Raw genomic sequence first — 14,623 nt, 5'->3', positions numbered from 1 at the left:
GATGACAATTGTAATGTATTTTTAACTATTGTGACGAAGATCTGTCCTGATTGGGACATTGTGCAGTAGCATCGCATTTTGTGATATATAAGACATTTAAAGCAAAGGTAGCTAAGTCTATCAATAAAGAAAGCGGTTCCCGTTATGATTCACCACAATGACAGTTTTTTTCTCAAGTGGAATTTCAGTTTTAGCTGTAATTCACTTGAGGGCACTTCTACCAGGACCTCTCTCACAGCCTTTAATCAGAGGTTGACTTCGGTAAAAGGTTGGAAATTAGGAAGGACTTCTGGGTGTCAGCACATTTATCGTCCTTTGGCCAAAATGCATTAATTGTAGAGAGTTCACAGGCGTGTTTTTTTCCACATGAAACCTCTGCAAACCTTTGTGCTGCGTGAGAGAAGAACCTGGATTCTGTATGCGAGTGTGAGGGAGTCAGCCCGGGACAGAGGAGGGATGTTTCCATCTCTATTTAAGGCTGCGGACTGTGAGACAAACTGCCAGATTGTTTAAGACTTGGAAGTACACAAACTCATCTAATGAAGCTGTGTGTGTTTAAGTGGAAAGTGTATTCAGCTGTCTTCAGACGAGGTATCATCTGGCCGTCCAACGCTCTAACTGTCTTCTCTTCTTCGTTGTTTTCTCCCTCCTCTTTGATGTGCTGCCTGATAAGCATTTTGTCACATTAGATCCATTTTCTCTTGCTTCCTCTCATTTGTCCTCCTTCCTACGCCGCACCCTTTCAATCCTGATCAAGTGACACGTCCGCTCATGAGTCAGGTCAAAGGTCAGGGGCTTGTGGGTCTGCGTATACTGTTTCTCACACAGATACTGGACATCTGTGTTTCCATTATATTATGTTTAGTTTTCTCTCAAAGTGGAAATAAAAGGTGATCTATATGTATTTTAATGAAAAGGAGTTATTGTCTAGCCATGTGTCTGTTAAAGCTCAGATTGTGCGATCGCCAGCGAACGCCCAAGTAAAGTGTGTGCTTTGTGTGTTCACTGTGGCCAAGTGTGAGGCGATGCAGTAATAAATGAGTCCTGGAGACAAATGCAGGCATTAGTCTTCCACTGTGCAGTGTGTAGAGGGAGAACCAGCCCATTTACTCCCTCAGCTGCTCCACTGATCACACTGACGTCCATACAGATCCAACAGAGGCCCCAAAGTTTTCACACCGCAACATTTATAAACCTTCTCTAAAGACGTTCATTTAACTCTGGACGTTTTCCTGAAATCCTCCGGAGGGGCTGAATGTGAGAATACAAACTCCGAGTGAGTTGCTCCAGACATTTTCTGGATCTTTTCCACTTTGACACCTAGTAATATGTCAGAGTGAGACCATGTCAGAATACAGCAGGGAATTGTTTTATTTCTTGAGTCTCTCTCTCTCTCTCTCTCTCTCTCTCTCTCCCTCTGGACAAACAAAATGATCAATGATCAAACTTCATCAACAGACTCCCTAAATCCCAGTGGGGAGTTGTGCACCTATCGATTACGTGTGGCTTGTTTTAATTATTGGTGAGTGTGTGTGAAGAGAGCGGGGTCAGCCTCACTTTTAACCACGAGACGTGCGTGTGCATGTGTGTGTGTGTGTGTGTGTGTGTTGCCGTGTGCGTGTGTGTGCGTGTGTGTGTGGCCGTGACCCACTGTTGTGTGAGGGGTCAGTTTGACTTCATGATAAATTACTTCCTGTGATGACACCAGTGACCTCTTGACCTATTGAATGTGTCAGTTGATGTTTGTTGCTTTGAGGCCATTTGTAACTGACTGACAGCCCCCCCCCCACCCCCATGCATATTAATGCACACACACTCTATTTATATGCATTTTTAACTTTATGCATTTATTTACATATCCTCTGTTTCACTTCCACATGTGTTTCCGTTGGAACACATTTCACTCCTGAACAGGGTTTGTACAGGAGTGATTTTCATGCTCTTTTATTTTGAAATTCAAATACTGTAAATGTCACCTCAATTTTTCATGTTGTAAAACAATGTAGAGTCAATTAAAAAAAAATGGAAACTATCTTGGAAATGTTGCAGCGCCCTTGGCTCGTCCTCTCAGCTCTCACTCGGGGGAAGTTATATTTGAACAAACTATTTGTTTTATCATCTTTTCACAGAGGCACATGTTTTTGGTTTGTTCAGACCTCTGCCACTTACATGGGGTAGATTCCTGCAGCAGTTTTCCTGGGTTAACATAAATCAGACGCTGTATTATTAGAACCCTGCGGCAGCTTTTCAAAATACAGTTTTGTCCAACATCATTTCTCAATAGTTATTTTTTGAAAACTCAAATTGCATTTTGAGGTTTGATAGCTGCGCTGAACAATGACTTGAGACATCAGAAACAAGGAAGCTTTGTCTATTCGATTGGTTATAACTCTGTGTTTTTCAGCAGCTATTGACCTGATTTGAAAGTTGGATGGAGTCCCGTGCGGAGGGGGGGAGGTGGGGGCGAATTCAAATGAACAAAATTGCTAACGAGCCGTTTTTGTGGAGAGGGGAGCTGCTACTTTGCTAAATATGCAAAAACAAATGAGGCACTTTTACGAGAATATGTTGAGCCAATTAGAGATTTGCCAGAAGCTGACGAGGAGGAGGGTGAGATCTCAGAGAGAAAAGCTGGGACATTATTCTGTAGTTTTGAAGTCTATTATCTAATTAGAAGTCCGTTACATTGAATTGTTTTTATGTATAGGTAGAAAAATCCAAGAAAACTCATAGTTACTCTCATTTTAAACTAATACAAATTCTTTATTATTCTGGAATGTTCATCCTAAAATCTAACTGGCATTTTTTGGGGCATAAAACCTTCCTCAGGGAGACAAACGGATCTGGAGATGGAAGTTTGGGTTTAATACATTAACTGTAAATAAAGATGGTCAAAATAAAATATAAAATATATGAACATGGTCGTCCTGCGCATTTTTTAAAGACATGTCATATTTCGATGTGTTGCAAAATTGAAAAAGAGCAATTGGTTGTTCATTCTTTACTAAATTCAAGTATTCATGTCCTGTAAGTGTTCCAATGTAGTAATAATTTCTCTCATGGTCACAGGATCAGTAAGACACTTCTCATTCCGACAGACCAGGCCTTCAATTGATATTTTCTCCTGCTGTGGATTTACTCGTCACTGTAATTGGTGCAGAAGTGGGGGAGAGAGGAGAGAGAGAGAGAGAGAGAGAGAGAGAAAACACCTCTGAAAGCAGCAGTGTTTGAGCTGCGTGGGTGTGAAGGGGATTTTCTCCATGATGTTGTGGGAATATGAAGTGAAAATGAGTTCGCTGACAACATGTCTGTTCATAACGGAGCCTGACATCGACAGGGTTTATATAATTAGCCGATATTGACGTATGCAAAATATGGATAAATATTATATGTTTGTATATTTGTTTTGAATCAATTTGTAATTTTTTTTGAATATATATTTTAAGATTACATTTTTGTGTTTTTTTCATCAACTATCGCAAAAATAATAAACCAAAGTCACATGTATATTAAGCTTTAAAGAAATAATAATGTGAACTCAAGTGTCAATGTTTTTGTTGATATCATTTTTGGCCGTACAGCCGAGGCCTACTGTATATCATAATCTAATCATCCAATATTTACATTTTTGAGAAATTTTAGCATCAGTATGTTGTTTCCCTGACGTTCAGCCGCTGCTCAGCCCACATCAGTGTGTGCACGCAGAGAGACGTGTGAGTGCGTTTGAGCCGAAGGCAAAGTTACGGCTCGGGCAACCTTTTGAAGTGCCTGGTTTGTGATACGTGAGCATGAAAACTCATTGTTTCTGCAGCGTTTGAAGTCGTCACTCTCTCTTCCTGCTCCTGCATCTCTCTGTATTTGCAGCGTGTCCATGTGCTCATCCGCAAACACATGCATGTTTGTTTGTGCAAATTATAGAGAAGAGGATGAGAAAGAAGAGAGGGAGAAGGTGAAAGAAGGAGAAACCGAGGGAGAGAGAGAAAGAAGGCGTTGATTCTCTCTTCTCTCCCCGCAGAAATTTAATTGGTCCTCTGAGAGTTTCCACACATCTTGCACTATAATTGTCTGTATGGTTGAGCTGATCTCACCTGTGACACGGCACACACACACACACACACACACACACACACACACACACACACACACACACACACACACACACACACACAAATCTTATCCATACCTGCACACCTGCTCGAGACATTAGAATATAAAGCAGAATATTCATGCCCTAAAGCATCATGGAGGATGAATTGTCTCCATGACAGCGAGGGTTTAAACATCAAACGACAGCACCAAAGAAAAGTATTTGTGTGTGTGTGTGTGTGTGTGTGTGTGTGTGTGTGTGTGTGTGTGTGTGTGTGTGTGTGTGTTTCTCCAGCACGTCTCTTAAGCAGCAGGTATCTCTTCTGCTTCTTGCTCACAACAGGTTATGAAGCAAGTCCACTTCCTGCCATGCTGCTATCAGTTCTCATAGCGAACGCACCTCGCCTCCATATTGGTTCCCTTTTTGACTTCCTTTCAAGTTATTGCTGTTGTCGTGTTTCTCAGTTTTGGCTGAAAAAATAGCCGTAGATGACGTCATAAGGTGGCATGAGTTTCAACCCTAGCTTTTGGGTGAGGTCTTCTTCGAACTCTGCTTAAAAAATAATAGAAATAGAAAAGTTCCCCCTCTTAAAAAGGATCCGGGGCTACAAGTTTCTCGGCTCCTTTTCCTTTGAAGACAATGCTCTGCTTTGATGTAGCCTCGACTTTGCTGCAACTTGATGCCAGCTGAAATATCCATCGTGAGAAACGGAAGCAAATGAAAGCTTTAGCTCTGAAATGGTGGATGAGAAGTTTTTGTTTATATTTTTAAACAATTAAAAAATGTCACTTTAAAGAGTTGGGTTTTATGCACAACAACATATTTCAGTTTCTTGAGATTATGTTTTTGCAAATGTAGAACTTCATCAGTCTCCATCCTGAGGAAGCATGACTCATCAGCCTGTTAAGCTTCAGTGACAACGCAAATCAATTTTTTCTATTTCTAGCTTTAGAGAAGTTTTGCTTCCAACCACGGTGACATACAGTGTGAAGAACTAAACTTTCACACATTTCGTTATTTTGATTTGACTTTTTGAACCCCTCTGAAGTGAAAGTTTTATCACCTCCATCAGGGAAGTTAGGTTTTCACCCCTGCTGGCTTGTTGAGGTACATGTCCTACTCAGTTCCATTCTACTTCTAATGTGAATTAAACTGATGTTGCTTCCCTCGTAAAGACGTTTGTGGAAACAGAAACAACCAACACAGCTTGTTCTTGTTGCTGTTCCCCGAACGACAACGTGTCGTAAATGCAGTTGTGAGTGTGCTGTGCTGCAGCGAAGGTGAGGCGTATCTGTCAGGCTGTAACCGAAGAAGGGTTCAAACAGAGGGCAGCGCTGCTCTGCCTGCTGGGAGGCCTTTCATGATGTTTGACCTCTTTACTTTTCAGTGCTTTAATTTGATTTTTAAAAAAGTGTTTGGGACCTCGGCAATGGAGGAGACGGGGGGGAATAGCTGTTCAAGGGTAAAGTCACAATTCTCTGATGCAAAGTAACACGATAGGTTTCTGTTGCATGATGCTCAGTTAAAGAACGGCACATCAAACTTTAATTCGAAGTTGCACACACACACGGAGAGAGTTGACTTTTCTAACCGGAGCGTTCCTTCACGTCGCTGCAGCTCCTGAGGTTAATTAGGCAGGACGTCGTCTGCATATTTGACTAATCCACTAGGAGTCTGCATTCCTGCTGCAGCACCTCTCCTCCATTATCTAATCTCAAGTCGCCTTCTCATTCTATTTCAACTCTGCCGGCTGCTTTCAGAGAGCACGGCAAACAAAGGGAGAAGCGACTCGGCACCAAACTGAGGGTTGGAATTTGTACATGGTGGAACATGGTGGAGCAGGACATAACAGCTGAGATAAGAAAACAGGTCTTTCTCTAGAGAATGGCCTCGTTCAAGTTGCTGTTACATAATGTTAAAGTCTCTGTTTTGTAATTTAGGGACGTTTTAAAGCTGCAGTGGAGAGAGTTAATTCACTTGTCATGGCTACTGTGCAATGATGAATAAAAACAAGCAGTATTAGAGGACAAGGGTGGGACTATCACCAGTAGTTGAGCACAATATACCTGTGCAGTGGCATTAAAACCCATAATCCCAGCCTCTGTATGTAGACTGATCCAATAGTCAGAAATCCAACCTCTTTGGTTTAAGGTACAGGCACAACAGTATAAAATAAATCCATGTTACTCTAGATTTGAAATCTACGGAAGATATTGCAGACGATTGCATTGATTTTTGGTGGATTTTCTCAGGCCTGGACTTGGGTGAAGGGTTCCTCACTTGTGATTTCTGAACTCATTTTATGTGAAAGTGGTTCTTCTAAACTATTTTAAGTTGAACAGTTTGCCTTTATAAAGATGGAAATGTGTCTTAATGCAAAGTTAGGACCTCATAAGGATCACCAGATACACGCAAAAGTATTTTCCAAATTTATTGCATTTCTTACTGTTTTGTGTTTCTAATTTGTTCCTCAAAGTAATAATTCACAAAATGCTTAAGTGTTAAAATCAGCTTTTATTGACGCCCACTGCTGGTGTCAGTACAACCACGTCCATAAGCCTGCACTCTACGACATGGGAAAGGTGTTGTAAACACAACACCTTGTTCAGCTCACAGTGAGGCTGACACACACTGAGAACAGCGTCCACACAGTCCCTCACAAAGTGGCCACATATGTTTGTTGTGCAGTTTTGTTTTTATGAAGGTTGTGTGACTGCTGTGGCTGTGCATTAATACGCTGCGTTTGTGGCCGTGTAGGAAATGCGGATTGTGTTTGGGGTTGTGCGGAGCATGAAAGAATCTTTGTCCGGCGAGTCTTAATGAATCGGTGTGCAGGCGTCTGAAGGCAAATGTGTTTGTATGTGTTGGGTTCAGCAAACAACTATAAGATATAGAAAACAACTTAAGGGGAGTGTGTGGAATAACTTCCTAGTTTAATGAGGTTAATGAGGTAATGAATTAGAACTAAATTGCAAATGGAACTCACTTTAATATTTCAATGTTTGTGTAAAGGTTGGAATGTTTTAATCGTCTCTATCGCCCAAAAACTTTGAATGAATCAGACATGACGCAGTTAATTCGATTGCACATAGTCAGACAAGGTTGACGCACTCGTCTGTGATGCCTCCTCTGCTGCCTCACTCTGGTGGAAAGCAAACGGGTGACGCCCAGATGTTTCTGATGTTTGCAGTGACACGGTACAAAATTCGAGAATTATACCTTTGTTGGTTACTTTGCACATTAGTATCAAGCAGATATCAATAGCAACAGTAGAAACTGACGTTATATTTGCTCCTCGTTGTCTTTATTTTTGCCTCCATGGCATTTTGTCTGTTGACTCTCCCTTCGTTATCTGTCAGGCTGCTAACAACCGCTCCTACTGGTCGTATAGGTCAGCGCTGAAAGGGGTCAGCAGAATGATCGATATGGACACACACACACACACACACACACACACACACACACACACACACACACACACACACACACACACACACACACACACACACACACACACACACACACACACACACACACACACACACACACACACATTCACTCAGAGTGTGTTCAGACACCCAATAGATTGAAGCTTGTGCCGTGTTTCTCTGTCTGTGCTCTCCTGCCCTCTGACCTGTGTGTAACATAGTGTCTATGTGTGTGTGTGTGTGTGTGTGTGTTTGCTCTTTCGTAGCCTATTTGCTGTTGATGTGAGCGAGGTCCACATTTTGTGTGAAGAAATCCAGATTCTCTGATATGTTTGCACTTGATAGTTATTTCAGCATTGAATACAACAAATGAAATAGTTTTGCGTCCTCTCCCTGTGCAGATGTGTGTTGCATCGATCACTAGAAAGACATATTCTACAATCAAATAAATGTAGGTGCCATTTTAAGAATGCATTGCCCAAAACAGAAAGACATCCATTGAAAAATGCAGTAAGCTACGTTGTCGTGAAAACCTGTCTTACGTCATATTCAGTTTCCTGCAGCCCTACTTATCTAATGTGTTTCATTAACAGACACTGTGAGACACATTCACATTTGAGCCTGTGCTCTTCCTGTCAGACGCCACACTATGGGGGTCGTCTTAAATAAAATAAAAGGTGATGTAGTCGCTTCTGGAAGTTACATGATTCAGATTTTCAGCCCAGAGCTGCTCCGACTGGAATCTACCTAATTAGTGCTTCTCTCTGACGGTCGTGCTGGAGTTAATGTGAAATAGAGAGGTCATATAATTATAGCAGTGGGAAAACCCTGGGCTGCATGAGTGTGATATAGTGTGTGTACGAGGGAGTGTGTGTTGTAATGGCTCTGGTATGCCCCCAGGCTGCGTGTATCTGGTGATCCTTATGAGGTTCTGTTTTGTGCGGCTTTGTTTGCATGCTCAGCAGAACAAGTGTTGACCTCACTCGCTTTATTTATTTGCCAGAATGATGAAATAAGGACTTAAACTTCTCTGGCTGCGGCCCAGAAATGAGAAAATCTCTCGCCTCAGGACCCTAATACAATTAAGCAAAGAATAAATAAAGAAATAAATGCAATTCTGCTGTGTGAAGAAATGACTAAAGAAGCAAAAAAAGCTAAAGGACGTCCTTAAAGAGGAAAGTAAAACAAACAAGAAGAGAACTTTGGCCTCTTTATTCTTCTATACTGCCGGAAACATCACTTTATAATTTGATCAACTCTTCAAGTGTTATTTTTCTGTTTATTTTATATCTGTTTATTTTTAAAGGCTCAACGAATTGTATGAATTGTTGTTTTCTTTAAATACTTTATATTTATATCAGGAGGGGGTCCTGTCTACAGAGGCCGCCATGTTTTTTTACAGTAGCCAAAACTGGACAAACTAAACACCTTTTGAGTTCAGCTGAGATATTCAACTTCACCACTAGATGTCGCTAAATTCTACACACTGAACCTTTAAACATCACAAACCCCCCTTCACCTATCCAACACTTGGCACCTTCCGCCAGGAACCTGGATCCTGATTGGCTGAGTGTGGTTTGTCACTTCTTTCCTGTAAATCGGAGCAGGTGACAAACTCAAACAAACCAATGGAATGAAATGTAAAATGTGTGTGTGAAACTTTACCAGAAGACAAACAAAATGTAACTTTACTGTACACATGGAAACCAGTGAGTTATCAGTCAACACGTTACCAAACACCTGGCAAGTACAGAGGGATGTTGTTGTTGTTGTTGTGTGTGTGACACTGGAAATTAATTCTGATGTGTGTGTTTCTTCACAGCATGTGGAAGGGCCTGAACGTGAACTGCACAGACAGCTCAGGATACACACCTTTACATCACGCTTCACTCAATGGACACAGGTAAGACTGCACACACGTGTGTTTATTAAGAGACATTACACTAGAAATGCACATGTACAGTTAGAGAGCAAGTGATTTATTTTTGTGATTTTCGATGTAGTCGTTAGTGTTAATGTTTTGATGATCATGTGGATTAAGAAATAATTCAGATGTAAATGAAGAAAAATGTAAAATGTTTAAAAGATTAAACTATTGGATCAATTATAATTTTTGTGCTATAGGTTGGGTGAATATTGAATTTTGACTATTTCAGGGGGTCTGTTAAGCAATCGGCTCACAGATTTTCAAAATAAAAGCTGTCTAATCTAGCTCGATATAAAGCATTGCAGCAACGAAACGAACGTTGTGCTTTTATTCCTTTTACAGACAGATGTTTTATGGAATTATTAGGTACATGATTACTGCCAGTATTGCACTTAACTTAAAGCGAGACAGCAAAACTAGCTAAAAAAGATCATGTTCAAAAATAGAATTTCAGTTCAATTGCAGATGATTGACTTTGTGCCTTTTATTTTTTGAGTTGTTGGGACTGTAGCACTGAGTAAACACAGTGTGACTCAGCTGTAAACCTGACTGCTGTCACAGTTTGGTGGAACTAAAGGATTAGTCCTGTGTTTTGGTGGCAATTACGTGGCATCCCTCCGTCAGATGGACTGGAGAGGAGAGAGGAGGAGACGCTGTAGGGAGGCAGAGCTGCAGCCTCACAGTGAAAATTAGGCCGCCAACAAAAAAAGGCTGCAGAGGAGTGATTTAGCGTTGAGGTGGGAAAGTAAAAAGAGAACTGGCAATTAAGATAAAGACGGAAGAAAGTGCAGTATTCAGAGATTCGTTATTCAGGCTGAATGTGAATTGTTTTTTAGATCGTTTAAGTGCAGAAGTTTCTTTTTTACCACATTAAAAAGTTGAATATTCTCATGTTCGACCCTGAGATCCTCCCAGTGCGAGTCTGCTGTTTATCTGCTGCTTAAAAAAACCAGAGTGAATTTATATGAGATCATAATAAATGAGTGAAATTAACAAAGCAGTTTAGTCAAGCGTCCTCTGGGCTGCGCTCACCCTCACCCCTGCTCCCGGGAGAGGCTCTGCCCTCCTCCTGCTTCCCCTGCTGACATTTTCCAATGCAAATGAAGCACTTCACCTTTCCTCTCCCGACAGAGGTGACAACTTCAGCTGGAGGCTCGCTCGTATGAAACGCTACCGCTGACATGACTGTTGAGCAGCTGCTAAATGAGTTTCCTGCACAAACCGCAGCTCTGTGATTTACCACCTCATCTATTTTTTGTAATGGAGATTACTTCGTACTCTGCAATTTCCCTGTGGGATTAATTATGTACTTTGTTTGTCCATCTGTCTGTTTGTTCTCTTACCGCCCACCTACATGTTTGTCCTTAAATAATAAGGAGACAATGGCGTTTTTGTCAATTCTTGATCATTTCCATTTCAACCCCTTATTTCATCCATCTTTTACCCTGGAAAGTAAACTGATACTCACCCACAGGTGTCTTTAAATCCCTCAATGAAAAGAACCAGGTTTAACTGGGGTCTCTGAGGAGGCACCAACTTGTTGCTGGTCAGCTCCAAATAAAACAAATAAAACAGTGAAAATCATTTGCTCTCTCGCTTCTAGAGAGTTAAAGAGTTTGTTGCACAATGTGAACATTTTAACTGTCTCATGGCAGCAAAAATAGTTTTGAAATTTAAAGAGTAATGCTGAACTGTAGATTAGTTAAAAAGGCTCAGAAGTCATTATCAGTGTTTATCTCCAATATTCAGCAGGAAACTTTTAAAATATAAAGAATTCTGAACAAAGTTCGGTGGATGTGTTACAGAGGCAGCTCTTATGGTTCAGGAAGACGAGGATCATGGGTAATATCCCCCGTTCAGTTGTGCTTCAATTAAATATAAAAAAAAATATTCATTGTAAAATATATAAAAGTTGTGCAGGACTATATTTTGAATTAGGGGGTTAAACATTTTTTCTCAGTGCAAATATGTTACACTGTGATGTGATATTCTATAAAATGGATTCCAGGGCTTTGTGGTCATCTCTCCGTTCTCTCTCCACTCTATTGATCTGTGTCTGTCTCCCTCTCCTTCTCTCAGGGACGTGGTGCTGAAGCTGCTTCAGTTTGAGGCGTCCACACATGTGTCGGACAGCAAAGGCTGCTTCCCGCTGCACTTGGCTGCCTGGAGGGGAGACGATGATATCGTCCGAATCCTCATCCACCACGGACCCTCGCCCTGCCGAGTCAACCAACAGGTAAACACCGGAACCTCTCCGCCACCCTCTTATTTCAACGCCACCTTAAACTTGAGTTTTTATGATCATATCCATCCACTAAAATAAGACATGATAAGATAATCTTTCAGCTCTGCCCTAAAGAATAAACTTCCCGTGTTTCGTAGCGGTTCCAGGGAACGAAATGTCTCGTCTCATCTGACTAAACGAAGCTTGAGTTCCTCCATTGCACAGTGTTTCTCATGGCGTGTGAACCAGCGCTGCCACAAGCCGTCGTTTTTATGGCTCCTGTCCAAAAGAGCCAATCCCGCGGAGTTTCTGCTGATCTCTCTCTGATCCGGTCGAGCGTTTTCCGCTCTGCGAGCCTTCGGCCTGCCACTGCTGTCATCCCTCATCAGCAAAAATGACCTTCTCCTCCTCCTCCTCCTCCTCCTCCCTCACTCTCTCCCCGTCCGTCCCCGCTCGCAGCATATTGATGATGTAACGTCTCGCTGATACGCTGCTTTTTCAAGACGTGCACGAGGTGTTTAATCAGAAGCGCTGGCTAAAATTCGAATGACTAAGACGTCTTTTTTAATATTCCCGATCCTGATGGTGAAGCAACGACGGCCCCCCCCCCCCCAGGTTATTGGAGCATTATTTACTCTGCTTAATAAGCACGTTTTCCTCTGTCACCATTTGCCAAATCGCTTGCCTCTGAGTGTTGTTGGAGCCTAATTGTTCGCCGGGATAAATGGTGTCCCCTTGCCCCTGAAATGAAGAGGTCCGTCAGCAAATGAACGTGGGTGATTTTCCTACCCCGTCAATGATTTATAGAGCTGAGCGTGCTGCTGTGCAGGCAGAGTGAACACACTGAGTGGAAGCTGCTGATTGAGAAGCTGCTGTATGGACAGTAGGTGCTGACTCTGAAGTCACTGTGGGTTTCAACGTGTGTGTGTTCTGTTCCACTCCAAGCACATAAGCAAATATCCTCTCACCTGCTTTAAGTTATGGTAAATTGTGCAAAATAAATCCCTCCATGTGTCCTGGTTCTGTTTCATTTAACGAGTCCTTCAGTAAACCCTGGAGAAGGAGATCTCTTCTTATCTCAGCAACATAAATAAACATACCATCATCGCTATGCATCCTACAAACAGCCGTGTCTTTTTTTCACCCCTTTCAAAACAAAAGCACATCCTGCCAGACCCAGGTTTTTACGACAGGAGATGGCGGAAACTGCTTCTGTCCACAGAGGCGCCAAAATCTATGGAAATGGAAACGTCCTTGTTGGGGCTTTAATTACAGTGAAATCTGAATTCGTTAATTAACCCTGTGCTTGCTGTAAATGCTTTGGGAGATTAAAACACACGTTATTATTTGTAAAATACACACAGAATACTTGAAATTCTATAATTGTAAATTGTTGTTATGACGCTGTGTGCTGCACGTTATTCGTCGTCTCTGTCGTCACGTGTTGTCAGCGTGAGAGTTCAGTCGTTCACGGGCATAAATATTAGAGGAAGATATATATAAGAGTGTTTCTGTGTTCATGATGCATAAACTGCATATTCCCCCCCACTGTCTTGTCTGCAGGAAAAGGCACAAGTGCATACATTAGTCAGCGTGATATACCGAGTCTGGCACACGCCCCACCCATCATCGAGACTTACAGCAGCAAGCCAGTGACTGCACATTCCCCCTGCCTCAGTGTGTCGGAGGTGGAGTGTGTGTGCATATATCTGTGAATGTGTGTGCGTGGTTTTATTGTGCGACTCCAGTGGGGGCACACTTATTTGTTTTAATGCGTGAGAAACATTTGTCCTCACCTTTTGTGCACGAGGTGACAAATGGTGAGGATGCAAGAGAAAAGCTGTAATGAGGTAAAGAGCGTGAAGAAAAAAGCAAAGAGAGCGATAGAAAGAGAGGAAGAGGAGGTGTGTATGTGGGCCGGTTCCCCGCTGCAGCCAATCGAGTCTTGTTTGAAGTTAGTTTAAGTTATTAGTCAGCGTTAAACCAGTTCCAGCCCACTTTTTACTGCCTAATTGGTCCCAGTAGTTCTCACTCAGCTGTATGTGTTTGTTGTGGGAGTGTGTGTGTGTGTGTGTGTGTATGAGAGAGGTGAAGCTTGTCTATTCAAACTGTGCGTGCATGTTTACGTGCGTTGTTTGTATGTTAGCGAGACAGTGATTGATGGTGAGTGACGGCCTGTTTACCCGAGGATTGCACTCTGCTTGCAGGGCCAGTGAATGTTTTGACGACTGAGGCGTTGTTTGTTTTCATCTCTCTGCGTCTCCAACTCAGACTGACTCAGAAGCTGATGCTTCACTTGAGGTTCGTGAAGCAAGATCATCTTTATCGCCCCCTGCTGGTTGGCTGCAGTACACGCCATAAACCCTGCCTCCTCCATGTTAGTGGATGGGACATAAACCCTCAATTTCTTTGTGGTTTTACCTTTAGCTGTATATAAACACTAGTGCACTCTATAGTGAGATAGCCATTTTGTAGTGGTGTCTGAATGTTTTTTATACCCTACATAGTGCACTCAATGTTTCCCACAATGCATCCTGAAAAGTAGTGCACAACTACTGGTCACTAACCGAGCGGATCTGTGTGGGTGTGTTTGTGTGTGTGTGGGAACCTCTGGGCTTCTTCTGCATCTGTTTGTGTGAGAATGTGGGTGAATGACCAGGTCACGCATGTCCCCCTGCGCTGCAGATACATACCAGGAATGTTTTCTTTTCCACCAACAGAGGATTGTATCATTACTTTCTCTCTCTCTTCCTCTTGTCCTCCTCCCCTTTTTAACTCCCGTTTGTCAAGAAGAAAGGAGATTAACTGCCAAAGATAAGATTGGAAGGATGGTGAACATTTGCTCTGCATTATCTTGCCCCTGAGTCATATTTCATGTGGAGATAATGCATGATTTAATGTGTAGTAATATTAGAATAATGTGTAGTGACATTCATGCAGTTAAATACTTCCGAAAG

The 14,623-nt window shown here is 42.1% G+C and overlaps 1 protein-coding gene across 3 annotated transcripts in view; it reads left to right on the top strand.

Annotated features, from left to right (window-relative positions):
- The window catches only part of anks1b (ankyrin repeat and sterile alpha motif domain containing 1B), a 162,650-nt gene that overhangs the window by 33,422 nt on the left and 114,605 nt on the right, over window positions 1-14,623 (top strand). For all 3 annotated transcript variants that reach the window (XM_035147899.2, XM_035147897.2, XM_035147896.2), the window contains exons 2-3: window positions 9,338-9,418; window positions 11,522-11,678. In XM_035147899.2, the coding sequence (XP_035003790.1) occupies window positions 9,338-9,418; window positions 11,522-11,678 (238 nt within the window). The remainder of the gene's footprint in view (window positions 1-9,337; window positions 9,419-11,521; window positions 11,679-14,623) is intronic.

Source organism: Hippoglossus stenolepis, chromosome 22 (genome assembly GCF_022539355.2).
Source record: "Hippoglossus stenolepis isolate QCI-W04-F060 chromosome 22, HSTE1.2, whole genome shotgun sequence".
In the NCBI taxonomy this organism is placed as follows: Eukaryota; Metazoa; Chordata; class Actinopteri; order Pleuronectiformes; family Pleuronectidae; genus Hippoglossus; species Hippoglossus stenolepis.
Note: the sequence above shows the minus strand (reverse complement) of the source record. Positions and strands in the feature narration are given on the sequence as shown.